Genomic DNA, 15,730 nt, shown 5'->3' with positions numbered 1-15,730 from the left:
AGACTCCCCAGGGATGGATGAGCTAGCAAACTGAAATGCATATTTCTTGACTGATTAAGTAAAGCAAAATGGAGTGCCTCAGCAGCATCATACTGGAACCCTAATGGTGCACACCTTCAGTTGGATTGTGGAAAAGGGTGTGTTTATACTACACAAGGAGTTGGTGGAGTCAGCATTAGATGCGGGGAGAGGCAAGGAGTAGTAAGTGGCTCAGCCACCTGGGCACAACTCTAAGGAAGGGGTGTGAGCCCATAGGTCTGAGCTCTCAGATTATGTCTTTGGACCTCAGAGCTGGACAGTACTTTGTTTCTGTACAGACTCCAGACCTTAAAATCACCTGGTCCAATGACTAGGGTGTGTCTGGCAGGACTAATAGTCAGGTCTAGGGATCAGAGGCAGAAACAAGTCAGGAACAAGGAGTAGGAATGGAGATCTGGGGGTAAGGTAGGAAACCTGAAACTGAGACTAGACAACAGTTGCAGACACAGAAAACAAGCACCAGATGCAGGCATGAAAGCAGGGCTCAGGATCAGGTAAGCAGGAAGGGTCCATGGGAACAGCCAGCCAGGGATTCCTATAGTTGCTTTGACAACTTCCTGTGCTACTTGGTGGTTTATATAAATACCCTCAGATAATCAGGGCTGTTGGATGTTGGTGTGAGGGGAAACACCCTTGGCAAGCTTGTACTTAGCTGATTCCCTTATGTCATTGCTCAGCTGGATTGTGGTTGTGCCTGGTCATTGCTCTTGGGCCTGGGTTTGAGGCCCTTGATCCCTTGCACTGGGATCCAGAGGCTGGATTTCCCTCACAGAAATATTCTGAGCTGCTGGCGTACCAGCCTGACTGGTGCTGTACAAGAGATTGAGGCAACCTGTGAGAAGGTGCAGTTCTCAATCCTAAGTTTGCTGCCAGGTCCCCTACACGTTGCTTGGGAGGCTTTGGTGCCTATGAATGTGATTCACAAAGGCCAGCCCTCTGAGCCACCTGACCTAACCATGAAGAAATGCTGAGGAAAGGAATGTGACCTAAGCCTCACCCTTCAAAAGAATTAGGCACCTAAATGAGGGCTGGAGGTAGGTACCTTTCTCTACTTGGATTTATTTCTGGAATTAAGCACCTAAGCAGTGGAACAGATATAATAGGAGATATGGAGAGAGCCTACCCTACAATGCAGTGCTTGGCACTCCTGGTCCGAACCTCTACTCCACCTCTAATAAATGGAAATGTATAGAACATTCTAGATGAGTGCCCCAGCCATAGGGCTAAAAGTTATGAAGGAATATCTACTTCTGCCATTCCATGGATGTTCTGGCCGTCTCTATATGAACAGTGATCCAGCCAAACCACTGAAGTACATCAGGTGAAGAAGTGCTCAGCCAATGGGAAACAGCTTTCCCATCAGCATAAAAAACACATCTCTGAGTGGCATAAACTATATGCACAAGCACTTACATTGATTAATTTACGTTACTCAGGTACTAGAATAGTTACAACCCTGAGTACATATGATTTGAAGACACAAGTTATAGTATAGACTAGGGAAAAAGATGAGCCAAGCTAAGGGGCACTGAGCTGAGATGCCATGATGCTTTTGGTTTTTTAAATCCACTTTGAAGGACTCCCACAAAAGGGGAGAGGTAGAATAGTTCATTTCCTCACTATTTCATCCACCTACTAGGTCCAATATCCATCACACCAATCTTCGTTAATTAGTTTCCAGATCCAGATCCTGTTTACTAGGCCTGATCTTACCACAGTCCTTGAGTTTTATCAGAAGTCCTTTTTATTTGGACTAATTTACTTTCTGTCCAGTTTTCTTGCACATGTTTAGAGCATTGATTACTGAAAATAACTTGACCTACTTTTCATGGTTAAAAAGTTTTAGGCCCAAATGTTACAGCAGAATTTTATCCAGCGTTATGAAGGCAGAAGTGTGTAGATGGGGAAAGTAAAAGTACATTTACAAGAAGTATTATAAGTTATTTACTTTTAATCAAGTATTACTTTCTATATTTCTGTATTGGTACAGAAGACACATTCAGATTCTGCTCTAGCAAGCCTCACCAGAATCTTTATAGCTGTTTCTAATCAGTAAAGATTTTGTTTGTCCCTCTGTATCACTAGTTAGTGTAATGGATGCAGATGCATTATCAGAATATTTTGTTGCGCACCCAAATGATTTTACTACAAGATCAACCTATAAATAAAATGTAGCTTGTCTTATTTAGTCCAAGTCAAATCCTGCTTTATCATTAGTTTTTCCCTTAGAGTATTTTCAGGGATTCTATAAATAATTCAGTCCCTTATTAAAGATTATGTTAAATCTCAAACCCATGTTTTCGTTGGTATTAGAAGCTCTCTGTTTTAGTGAGCTATAAAGTATCTTTCTCCCTCACAAGAGAAGAATGTATGGTACTATCAGAGAATATTCTTCCTGTGAAATATAGCGGAGGTTGCACCTCTCAAATGTGGGACTCTCTTGTCTATCAACATCCCTGTCCCAGCAGGACTATGGATGTTCCAGGACCAGAGAGTCCCAGGATTGGGGCTGGTACAGCATCTGGTGGCCAATGTTCAGCATCCTGGACAAAGCCAGCATCCACAGGGCCCAGGATGGGGCTGGGGCCAGAGCAGCAGCCAAAAGCCAAGCTGGGGCTGAAGCTGGAATCCCCACCTGCCCCACAGGGCCAGTGGCCGGAGCTGGAACCTGCACCTGCCTCACAGCAGCATGGAGCAGACCAGAGCTCCATGGCAGTCCTGGGGAGCGCGGTACAAAGACAGAGATCCTGGGGAGCACAAGGCTGGGGATGCAACAGCCCCCAGGGGTGTGGGGCCACCTGGTAGCTGAAGCTCTGTGAACCTCCCCTGGTCCAGCAAATTCTCTTGTTTGGGACCCATCAGATCCCAACCATGCCAGACCAGGGAAATGCAGCCTATATTCACCTGAGCTGTTTTAATATTGTTCTCTATAAATACACCAGAAGGATAAGTACAAGGGAGGCAGAGTAGCTAATCACTAATTGTGGAAACAAGAATGAATGGCTATAAACTGGTCATCAACAAATATAGGCTGAATTAGACACAGGTTTCTAACCATCACAGGAGTGAAATTCAAGTAAAACAGCGGAGGTGTGGAGAGACCAACTAGGTTCAAGACTGAATTTGATAAATCTGTGGAAGGGATGATAAAATGATTATGTGCCATTGTAAGCAATCTCAATCTGTGACTGCTGGCTTACAAATATCAACAAAGATGGGTGATGGGCCATAGATCAGGAGGATTCTGATTTACTACAGAGAATACTTTCTAAGACATCTGACAGGAGGATCACCCCACAGGCTCAGAGTCTAACTAATCACCATATTTGGGGTCATGAGGGAATTTCCCCCTGGGTGAGATTGACAGACATCATTAGAGATTTTCTCCTTGTGCAACATGGGAAATGGGTCCCTTGCAGGTTTAAACTAGTGTAAATGATTGGTTCTCTGTAGCTTGAAGTCTTAAATCATTATTTAAGACTTCAGTAACTCAACCAGAGGTTATGGATCTATTACAGGAGCTGGTGGTGAGGTTCTATGGCCTGCAATATCGAGGAGGTGAAACTAGGGGACCATCTTGGTCAGTCTTGTCCTTAAAGTCTACTTCCACATCTACACGGGAAGTCTCTGTTGATAGATGTCGTTGTCGGAAGAGATTTCCTGACAGGACCTCTGTCCACAGATCGTGTCTACACATAAAAGCAGATGGAAAGAGCAATCTGCTTTGTCAACAGAGAGCAGCCAGACTGCCTGGCCCTCTTTGAACAGACGGCTGACTAGAAGCTGTGCAAACAGGGCTGCCCAGTGAACCAGAAGCCCTGTCTGATGACAAAAGGGCCCCAGAGCATCTACGCAGCTGTTCTGTTGACAGAACACTGTCAAGAGAAGTGTTATACCTAAACAGGGAGACGTATAATGCTGCCAGTGGGTTTTGTCCAACTGGCAGCAAAGCACATTTTGCATATAGACATTCCATGGGTTTTTCCAAAAAAAGCCCAGTTTTGCCAGGAAAAGCCGCTCGTGTATATGTGGCTTGCGTGTCTACTACCAAATAGCATATTTTCATATCTCTGAGTCTGGAAGTTGTTACAGAGATGCAGCATTTGATATTTTCTCCAGCTGTATGGAGGAAAATGTCTTTTCTTAGCTTTGCCTCACAAACAAAATTTGTTCGCTCAGTACAACAGGTGTCAATGTAATATTTTGCACTGATGAAGAGTACTTAGAATTTAAATAGCTCTTTTCACCTAACAATCCTAAGACAATGGCTATGTTTTTGTTGAATAATCTTCACAACAATTAAACCAAGTGACAGTATGCTGAGTATGCCCCAGCGAAGGGAAATAAAGGTTGCATGTATGTAGCCAACCAGGCTCGGGTTCCCCAGAGACGAGGCTGCACCCAGAAGGCGAGTGCTATATTTGGTTTAATGAAAGCGTGTGACACCCACGACGGGAGACCCGGAGACGCCGCAGTCACCAGTGGGGAAAAACCCGACGCGTCGGAGCTTCGCTCGGGGAGAGGCTCTATAACAGGCCTCCTAACACTAGCTGATAAGCTGAGCCCATTAACATAAGATTGCCTAAAATTGCCTATGCATTTCTTATCACTATCTCTGGTGGCCTACTGCCAGCGTAGCCTTGAAATCCTGGCAAGCGCGGCTTGTTCTGCAGCTGTTCCCATGGCAGTTTGCAGCTTTCACCTTGCACAGACTGGTCTGTTTAGATTCTCCTGCGGATTCACAGAGGGGTCGATCTGCTCTCATGAGACCGTTACAAACTCTTCTCGCACCCTACACTCCTCCCCGCGACCCCTTTGTGAACGCCAAGGCTAGTAGGAATTAAGTGAGGTGGTTGATCCTCTTTTGGCAACACAGTGTGCACCTGTGGAACAGACTTGACAACAGCATATGAGAGCAGTGAAAGCAAAGTTATACAAAAGGACATAGTTTTGCAAGAGAGCAGGAGTAGCACTGACACTTATGAAACAAGTGTCCATGAGCTGTCCCACGGCCATGCTGTGGGGCAGACAAAAGGCAGACGCGTTGATGGCAGTTTGTGCCAATGTTACCCATACGTTGGAGCGGTTACTGATACGTGGGCCCCACTCCGAGGCCAGTGCTACAGCAGTCCAGAGGTACCAGCGCCACAGCCAGGCCATGGTTACAAGGTCCGTAGCGTTAGCCTGTGGGAAGAAACACAGTGAGGAGAGTCCTCACCTTCAGGGAGGACCACGGCCGTGCCCGAGCCTTCTGCTAAGATCGTAACTGCTTGTATAGCCCCTGACGGCGCACCACGGCACCAGGCGCTGAGCAAAGGTGCACTGGTTGTCGGTGTGCCGTTGTGGGGGTCACAGGGACCAGCTCAGCTAGGGGTTGCCCTACTTCCCAGACCACTGGCTGGTCGGTGTGATTGTAACACCGTAATTCAGCCAGTGGTGGGCCAGGAACTGACCAGTAAGTTGGGACCCAACTCAGCCCAGGTACTCGGGTATTAACAGCAAAGAGGATTTCAGGGGTACACTCAAGCATATCTGCCCCCGCCCAGGGTTCAGCAGTGGTCAGGGGTGCTACCGTTTCTGGAGTTCCAGCAAGGAGCACCACCCGGTGTCCTTCCACTTGCACCTGGCCTGGGAGGGAGGCCTGCCTGACACGGATTACAACTCCCTGCTCCGGGGCAAGGCGCAGGCGCTCATAGGGCGTAGTGGATTCAACCGCCCGGTTGTTAAGAAAGAAAACAGCGCGGTGCACCACCTCCCCCCACCCTTTCAGGGTGTTCGTGGGCGTTAGTTTGCGGATTTGCTCTTTCAGGAGTCCATTCATCCGCTCAATTAGCCCACTCACAGTGGGGGTATAGGGCATGTGGAATGTTCAGGTTATCCGTAGGTCAGCCGCCCAGTCACGAAGGCGTTGGGCGGTGAAATGTGTGCCCTGATCACTCTGAATTGCTAGCGGGACACCATACCGTTCGCTGAGCTGAGTGAGTGCTGTGATTGTAGCAGCAGCGTCCGCATGCTTGCAGGGCTGTACAAACAGCAGGCCCGTATAGGTGTCCATGGCAGTCAGCGCATAGAGCCATGAGCGCGATGGAGGTAGCGGTCCGATGTAATTGATTTGCCACTCACTACAGGGTAGGTGCCCGTGGCGTACACTTCCTGTGGCTAGTGCTAGCGCCACTGGGGCCAATTTGGTGCAGATGGTGCATTTTAGTCGGGCTGCCCGATACGCCACCAGGGGGAGGTTCTCACCCTTGGTTAAGCCATATTGGCGGGCTGCGTGAGCACCTCGGTGCCCTGACTCCACATGGAGGGCCACGGCGCGCTCTGTGATTGTGTGCCCTGCCATCTGATCCACGGCTGCGTTGAATTGCGCCTCCAAAGTCGTCTGTTTGGTGTGGGCATTAACGTGCCGCACCGCCAGGGGCTTCTGCCGAGCGAAAGCTAAAAGTTGTTGCCATAAGTCGGCACCCCAGAGGGGGTGATCCGCTATTTTCCACTCCTTGGCTTCCCACGTTGTTACCCAGGTGCGCAGACCCTTGTAGACTACCCAGCTGTCAGTATAGATAAAGGTCTCCGCTTGTCCAGTTTCCACTGCCAGTGTCGCTGCCCGCAATTCCGCCCATTGGCTCGAATTACCTGTTCCCCAGGCAAAGGCGATTTCATCCCTGTAGGGGGCGTATGCGACTGCTCGCCACTGTCTCTGTCCTGCTGCGGTGTATGTAGCAGACCCGTTGGTTACCCAGATGCTTCCTCTCCTCTCCTCAGACACGGTATCCAACGGAGGTGCCTCCGCCACCGGTGAGGGGGCCACTGGTGGGTCGACGGCGGGTAGCTCATCCGCTAGCTGGGGATCATGCTGAAAGGTAATGGTTCCCAGCAGCAGGGCATGTGGAACAGTAAGCGTGGGGGCTCCCAAGCGCATGCGCTGCTGTAAGTAGTGTTTTCACTTGAAGTGGGTAGCTGCTTGGGCTACACCCGTATGTGCACGCTCAGAGGTATCCGTGACCCACCCCATTAAGGGGATCGGGGTCCTCACGGTAACAGGGGAGACACCCGTGACCCGCTCAGTGTTCTGCAAAGCCCACACCACTGCTAGGATCTGCTTTTCCAGGGGGGTGTACCCACCTTCTGCTCCGCGGAGGGTCCGTGACCAGAAACCAATAGGTTCTTTTCGCTGGGTTCCTACCTGCTGCCACAGACCCCAGGACGCCGCGTCGCCGACGGTTGTGACCTCCAGTTCAAACGGTTGGCCCCGCAGCAGTGCAGTGAGGCGGGCGTGTGCTACCACCGCCTCTTTGCAGAGGTCAAAGGCTCGTTGGTGCTTCTCTGTCCAGTGCCACTGGGTGGCTTTGCGCACAAGCTCCTGTAAGGGACGCATAAGAAAAGCAAGGTGCGGAATAAAAGCACGCCAGAAACCGAGAAGGCCCAGAAAGGTTTGCAGCTGCTGCTTAGACGAGGGTGTGGGGAATACCTGGATGGTATGCCGCACTTTCGGTGGAATGCATTTGTCTGTACCCATCCACAGCACGCCCAAGTAAACCACACTGGTGGCTGGCCCCTGCACTTTCTTGGGGTTAATAGCCCACCCCCGTTCTTGCAAAGCTGTTACAGCGGTGTTCAAGGCAGCTTGAACAGTTGGTTCATCTGGTCCCGAGATCATAACGTCATTGATGTAGTGCTAGTAGGCCGTCTGGTCCGGGAGGTCCAGACGCTCCAGATCGGCCTGCACTAGCTGATGGCAGATCGTCGGGGAGTGCTTAAAGCCCTGGGGTAACACGGTAAACGTGTACTGCTTTGTTAGCCACGTGAAGGCAAACTGCTCCTGACTCTCGGGATGAATGTCAACAGAGAAAAATGCATTAGCCAGGTCTATGACGGCATGCCACGGCAGGGCTGCCAGGGTGATGAGCTCCAGAATGGTAACCATGTCCGGAACCACGGCCGTTAGCTCTGGGGTTACCTTATTGAGTTCTCGATAGTCCACTGTCATGCGCCACGAGCCATCCGGCTTCTTCACTGGCCAGATGGGGCTGTTAAAGGCGCTCAGCGTGGGGCGAATAATCTCCGCCTGTAGCAATGCAGCTATAGTGTCACTGATCTCCTGCTCTCCACCGGGAATGCGGTACTGCTTGACTGACACCGGGGTCTGGGGGACCGGCAGGCGTACAGGCTTCCATTTGGGATGTCCCCGAAGTAGGGGCTCTACAGTTCTGATTGCCCGGATGTATCGGGGGTGCCCAAAGGCAAACAGCCCATACTGTGTGTCCACACACCGGCCAGGCAAAACATCCATGCCAATGATGTATTCACCTAACGGCGCAGCCAGCACAGTCGCCCGAAAGGGAGGGGCTTTCCCCAGCATGAGGGTGACCTCCACCGAATAAGCGGTGGTCTCTGCTCCTCCGAGGCCCTGCACAACCACCACGTGACCCGCAGCCTGGGTAGAATGCAGAATGGTCACTTCAGCTCCAGTGTCTAACAGAGCAAGCACATGCTGCTCCCCTCCCCGGGGCCACTTGATGGTTACCGGGACGAATGGGCGCCGGTCCCCTGCTACCTGTTGCACAGCCACAGCCCGTACCACAGGGGACCCTCCTCCCCGTCACTTTCTAGGGGGAAGGGTCCAGTCGACCGGGCCACTGGGCTCGGTCCTCCCCCCAGCTCCTGTACCTTTCTGTGGTGCCTGAGTCTCGCTCACCCTCTTGGAGGCACCCACATCCTCGCTCCGCTGGGTAGGCGGCAGTTGTAACCAACGCTTGTACAAGTCTGGTGTCGGCAAACCATTGATCTCCTCACGGGGCACTCCTGCCTTCAGTAAATCCGTTCACATAGTTCTCTGAGTCACCTTAACGTGCCCTTTTTCCTGTCCAGAGGCTCCTGCCCGACCACCTTTTCCTTTTGTGGCACGGACCGCTTTCGCGCCGCCTATGACAGCCTCTAACTGCATCAATGTTTCCACCAAGTTACCGACAGTCCCTCCCGCTGCCATGACCACGGCCATAAGGGAGGCCTTCAGCTCGAGAGGGGCAAGGCGTAACAGAGTGGCCTTGATGGATTTCTGGACCGCTACATCGTCCGGTCCCATGTCGAGGGCCACAGCCCATGCCATGCCCAGCTGTCTCAGTGCACTCACCCCTTCTGGGATCGTACGCCAGGGCCTCACCTGTACTTCCAGCTCCCCAGGGGAGGGGTAGACTTCACCCACCGCCGCAGCCAACCAGCGGTACAGGGATGGCGCTTCCACAGCATTCCCCTGTCCATCGTTCAGACCTTGCATAGTCTGCACTCCCTGCCTGACTTGTGAATCCTGGGACAACACACCCATCTGGTGGAGCTCCGCAGGCAGCAGCAACACAGAATTGCCCGCGTTGTCCCACACGCACCAGCCAGGCCAAAAGGCCTTCCCCTGGCTCCTGCTTAAAACTCTTCACCAACTCCTGCAACTCACTTGTCTTAAACGTTCGCCAGACATCGGAGCGCAGGTGCCCCCTTCCGACCTCATCTCCCGAACGGGACGCGCCTGTCTCTGGTCGGTAGGCACAGCCTCCCCGATCACCACCTCCTCCTCCTCCTCAGACGAGGAAGAGCTCCAAATGTTACCATCCCAGGTCTCAGGGTCCCAAGAGGCTAGCGCTAGGACCGCACGCACTTGGGCCTTCGACACCGGTGCTTTCCCTACTTTCATGCACCGCTGATTCGCAACTCTCGCTGCCAACACCTCACAATGATGGGTTAACTCTTGCGTCCTTTCAGACTGCGAGGTAACCACCTCCTGCGCTATTGCCCGCGCATCCGCCAAAGCGCAACATTCCTGCTCCTTCCCCGCCAGCGCCTTCTGCAGGCGGAGAAGCTCATCACCGAGGGCCCGGAGGGCGGTTAGGAAAAGCCATGCTACCTCTCCCGCCACCCTTTTTTCCGGCCCCGGCCGGCGGCTCAACCGCAGCCGACGCAACGCCCCTTCTACCTGTACTGGCGTCACGCCTGCCGCCTCCTGCAACTCCGGCCAGTCTGCCGGGGCTGCCCAACAGGCCACCATCCGCGCTACCGGCCCCCATTGCTCCGTCGAGGGCCATCCTGGTATGCGCTGCAGGGACAGCGCTGGCTTCCCTGCCTCCCCCGCTTTCGACCAAAAGGGCATCGTACCTGAAGAACCCTGTTCGCTGCGCCAAGTGTAGCCAACCAGGCTCGGGTTCCCCAGAGACGAGGCTGCACCCAGAAGGCGAGTGCTATATTTGGTTTAATGAAAGCGTGTGACACCCGCGACGGGAGCCCCGGAGACGCCGCAGTCACCAGTGGGGAAAAACCCGACGCGTCGGAGCTTCGCTCGGGGACAGGCTCTATAACAGGCCTCCTAACACTAGCTGATAAGCTGAGCCCATTAACATAAGATTGCCTAAAATTGCCTATGCATTTCTTATCACTATCTCTGGTGGCCTACTGCCAGCGTAGCCTTGAAATCCTGGCAAGCGCGGCTTGTTCTGCAGCTGTTCCCATGGCAGTTTGCAGCTTTCACCTTGCACAGACTGGTCTGTTTAGATTCTCCTGCGGATTCACAGAGGGGTCGATCTGCTCTCATGAGACCGTTACAAACTATTCTCGCACCCTACAGTGTAACACAAGCCACTACACCAACCACCTCTGTATAATCTGTTATTGTCCTTCAGTGCCAAAACAGGTAATGTTTCCATGTGGTGTGAAACACTCTCTCACCCCTTTGTTTTTCTCCTCCCAGTTAGAGACAGCAGTGGCATCACTTACTGCATTCACTGGTAGAAGAAAAAGGTGTGTCTGTATGAATGCGGGGGCAAATCAGGAGTAATAGCGGTGATGTGTCTCTTATTTGTCCAAGAGAGTAGTATTTTCACACCGAAATTCAAGACAGCTCTTCTTGCTCTATTCACAGTTGTATGGCAAAAAGATAACAGTGGATCAACCATCTTTCCAAGACTGTAGGATCCTGACAGAATCAAATGTTTGCCCTGTTGTGATGATGTGAGAGTTAAGCAACCTTTTGAGACATTTATTCATGGGAATTTGAAGTGAGCCTCCTTCATGTGCTTTGAAGATCGCATATGGACAAGAATGACAAATGGCTGACCTTGAAAAATGTGGGTGGAGGAAGAGACTGGAAAAGAAAATGTGATGAAGTTTTCTGGTTTCAGTAAGCAAATTTGAAACAAAAGGGCTGTAAAAATCCCTGTGAACCAAATGCAGTGTTAATATTCAAAATCTGTATCAGCTGAAACCAGCATATGTTGCACAGCCTTAATCACATTTATACAAAGAGAAGAAAGAAACAAAAAAATGCTACCTAAAGAATCATTTCAAATGAATATGACTAGAGTCATTATTCTTTGTGACTTCTCAGCTCTAAAAAAAATCACATAACCCAATTAAAGGCCAAGAGTGCATCCACAAGTCCATTGAAGTTAATGACGAGCTTCCATTTTTTAACCAGCCAAGATTTTAACTTAAATGTTCCTATTGTTGTTAAGTTGTATTGCCTGAGTCACTTTATACTTGAGACAAAATAACCAATATCACTCAAGTTTGTTGCTACTAGCCAATAGTATAGTACAAGAAAAAGGATCAGTATCGTATCAGTTTCTGGTGAAAGCCATCTGGTGCAGACTTGGTACATTCACCTAGTGCAGAAGGTTTGCTCCCAAAATTGCACCCATAAAGCCATCTTTTTATACCCTACCTGTTTTCAAGTAATCTGATTTCATCTGACATCAGATTTAACCAGTCAGTTTTTTTGCCATGCCTCTCTGTCCCATGGTTTTGCTCTGAAAACATGTATTCCAACTACAAAGAGGGGTGAAAGCACCTCCCAGCTTTGTATGGGGTTAGAACAATATAATCTGCCTCTTCCTTTGGGATATTCTCATTGGCCAGTACAGGAATAACTCCCTACCTGTTGCTATGGTAAAATAATCATATGTTCTTATCTTGACAATTATTGTATCTACTTAAGCCAAATGAAGCTTCAAGTAAAGCAAGGTGGTAGCCTACGAGGAGCTGACTTGCCAAGTGGCAATTGTTCTTTTCTTAAAGGACTCAGAGGCAATATGCACACAAATTGGGTGGAGATTTAAAGATTTTATTAAGCGAATATCAGACTAAAGTTCAATGCTTAGGTCCCTTCTGCTGCCAGGAACACAATGGACGACCCCAATGGCCAGTACATGGCACCTGCTGTGGCCCCAGCCTACACCGAGGTTCCAATGTTAGGAATATCCTTGGCATTTATATACTATTGGATCTACGTTAACCACACCTAAGCCAACAAGATTGTTTGGAGAGCCCGACAAGATTGTTGATACATTGCATATTTTCCCAGGTCCAGTAATTAGCTTTGGCAAGTAGCAAATAGTCAACATAGACAACTATGTGATCGCTCCAGACTCTCCCGTACTCCCATATGGGGTGGATAGCCTGGGGCCCTGTCCCAGAACTTGTTGAAGTTAAACAGGGCATTCGTAAATGATCACACTAAGCAAGCAGCTAACTCTTTGAGAATGATGAGAAAATAAGGGAAAGCAAAAAGCACAAATGTCTGCCTAGGGCATCCAGGCCTGAAAAGGGGAATCAGGCATAAAAGGGAACAACTGCTGCACACCATCTAGTCTCCTCAATATCACAATATCCACTACAGGAGCTAGAATAGAAATCCCTCCACACTGCCATAGATTTCCCCATGGCTGGTGTTCTCCCAGCCCTCAGCTTCAGTGTGGGGGACATGGTGCATCAGTTCGGCCCTTTTAGACATTTCAGCATCAGAAAATAAATGGCAGTTGGCAGTTGTTTACTTCTTGTTAACATATGATTCTGGTGGCATCTTTATTTAGGGATAACCAAGGCCTTATAAAGATAGTCTGTTCTCTGAAGATGAGTTGTTCACTGTAAATATGAGCCATACAGAAGTTTCAGTGATAATCTGAAAAGAGATTATTACAGACCTACGTGAAAACCTGCCATGGGAGTTATTCATCAAGTTTAAAAAAGGCTGAAAATTTAAAAATTGGCCAGTAATAGACCATGAATGCCAGAGGTGATTCAGCCTGGCGATGGTCTAAACAAGAAGCACTCTCAGCTGAGGTATTTAAACCATTGCAGTTCCTTCACACTGACTCTGATATTCTAGGCTTCAGAGTAACACACACAAAGAGTGTCTATCCTGGAATTTTACAACAATAGCATTTATTTGGTAGTATTCAGAAATTCATATGTTAGCCTGCAACTCCTTTGGTCATTCCAGCCCCATGTTGTCTTCTGAGCCCTGCGGAAATTAAACCAAAACTATCCCATTTAAAAATGGCATCAGTAGTTTATTAAGGGCCAAAATGTAATATTTTTACCTGACTCCTTGAACAGTCTCAGTAAATTCAGGGTTTCTTGTGATTTCAAAGGATTTCTTCAGAGTAAGGTAAAATTCAAAGTGAAGACATCAGAATATAGCCCCAAAGGAGTGCAGCAAAAAGCAAAGTGCATTAACAATATTCAGAAACCTAGTAAGTTACAAAAAATTAGTACTACAAATAGGAAGGCAGGGTAAAAAGCAAACACAGAAAATGACAAATGAGCATCTTTTCTTAGGAAAATGCACAGAATGAGCTAATTTAATGAACCTAAATGGCAGAGAAATCAATATTGAAGAATGGAATATGAGGTTGCCAATTTCTGCCTCTTCTCCAGTCCTTTTTTTTTTTTCTTTTGTGAAACACTAGTAAAGAATAAAATTGCAAGGCACGTAGAAGAGCACGAATTGTTGGGCAAAAGTCAGCATGGTTTCTGCAGAGGGAAGTCGTGTCTAACTAATCTATTAGAATTCTTTGAAGGGGTTAATAAACATGAGGACAAGGGGCAACCAGTGGACATAATATACCTAGATTTCCAGAAAGCCTTTGACACGGTCCCACACCAAAGGCTTTTATGTAAATTAGGTGGTCATGGGATAGGAGGAAAGATCCTTTCATGGATCGGGAATTGGTTAAAAGACAGAAAACAAAGGGTGGGAATAAATGGTAAATTTTCACAATGGAGGAGGGTAACTAGTGGTGTTCCCCAGGGGTCAGTCCTGGGACCGATCCTGTTTAACTTGTTCATCAATGATCTAGAAAATGAGGTAAGCAGTGAGGTGGCAAAGTTTGCAGATGACACCAAGTTGTTCAGGACAGTCAAAAGCAAAAGGGATTGTGAAGAACTACAAAAAGATCTCAGCAAACTGAGTGATTGGGCAGCAAAATGGCAAATGAAATTTAATGTGGGTAAGTGTAAGGTAATGCATGTTGGAAAAAATAACCCAAATTACACGTACTACATGATGGGGTCAAATTTAGCTACGACAGATCAGGAAAGGGATCTTGGAGTTATAGTGGATAGTTCTCTGAAGACATTCACGCAGTGTGCAGCGGCAGTTAGTAAGGCAAATAGGATGTTAGGAATTATTAAAAAAGGGATCGATAATAAGACAAAAGATATCATACTTCCCCTATATAAAACTATGGTACGCCCACATCTTAGCTGCGTCTACATGTGCACGCTACTTCGAAGTAGCGGCAGTAACTTCGAAATAGCGCCCGTCACGTCTACACGTGTTGGGCGCTATTTCGAAGTTGAAATCGACGTTAGGCGGCGAGACGTCGAAGTCGCTAACCCCATGAGGGGATGGGAATAGCGCCCTACTTCGACGTTCAACATCGAAGTAGGGACGTGTAGACGATCCGCGTCCCGCAACATCGAAATAGCGGGGTCCTCCATGGCGGCCATCAGCTGGGGGGTTGAGAGATGCTCTCTCTCCAGCCCTTGCGGGGCTCTGTGGTCACCGTGGGCAGCAGCCCTTAGCCCAGGGCTTCTGGCTGCTGCTGCTGCAGCTGGGGGTCCGTGCTGCATATACAGGGTCTGCAACTAGTTGTTGGCTCTGTGTATCTTGCACTGTTTAATGAAAGTGTGTCTGGGAGGGGCCCTTTAAGGGAGCGACTTGCTGTTGAGTCCGCCCCGTGACCCTGTCTGCAGCTGTGCCTGGCTCCCTTATTTTGATGTGTGCTACTTTGGCGTGTAGACGTTCCCTCGCTGTGCCTATTTCGATGTTGGGCTGAGCAACGTCGAAGTTGAACATCGACGTTGCCAGCCCTGGAGGACGTGTAGACGTTATTCATCGAAATAGCCTATTTCGATGTCGCAACATCGAAATAAGCTATTTCGAAGTTGGGTGCACGTGTAGACGTAGCCCTTGAGTACTGCGTGCAGATGTGGTCTCCTCACCTCAAAAAAGATATATTGGCATTAGAAAAGGTTCAGAAAAGGGCGACTAAGATGATTAGGGGCTTGGAACGGGTCCCATATGGGGAGAGGCTAGAGAGACTGGGACTTTTCAGTTTGGAAAAGAGGCGATTGAGGGGCGATATGATAGAGGTATATAAAATCATGAATGGTGTGGAGAAAGTGAATATAGACAAATTATTTACCTTTTCCCATAATACAAGAACTAGGGGTCACCAAATGAAATTGATGGGTAGTAGGTTCAAAACTAATCAAAGGAAATTTTTCTTCACACAGCGCACAGTCAACCTGTGGAACTCCTTGCCCGAGGAGGCTGTGAAGGCCAGGACTCTATTAGGGTTTAAAAAAGAGCTTGATACATTTTTGCAGGTTAGGTCCATAAGTGGCTATTAGCCAGGGATAAAGTATG

The 15,730-nt window shown here is 48.9% G+C and overlaps 1 protein-coding gene across 1 annotated transcript in view; it reads right to left on the bottom strand.

Annotated features, from left to right (window-relative positions):
• Nucleotides 1-5,908: 5,908 nt before the first annotated feature.
• The window catches only part of LOC142012917 (uncharacterized), a 65,679-nt gene continuing 55,857 nt past the window's right edge, over nt 5,909-15,730 (bottom strand). The window contains 2 exon segments of the mRNA XM_074993965.1: nt 5,909-6,892; nt 7,322-8,246. Of these exon segments, the coding sequence (XP_074850066.1) occupies nt 5,909-6,892; nt 7,322-8,246 (1,909 nt within the window).

Source organism: Carettochelys insculpta, chromosome 4 (genome assembly GCF_033958435.1).
Source record: "Carettochelys insculpta isolate YL-2023 chromosome 4, ASM3395843v1, whole genome shotgun sequence".
NCBI lineage: Eukaryota > Metazoa > Chordata > Testudines > Carettochelyidae > Carettochelys > Carettochelys insculpta.
This window is presented reverse-complemented; position numbering and strand designations above follow the sequence as displayed.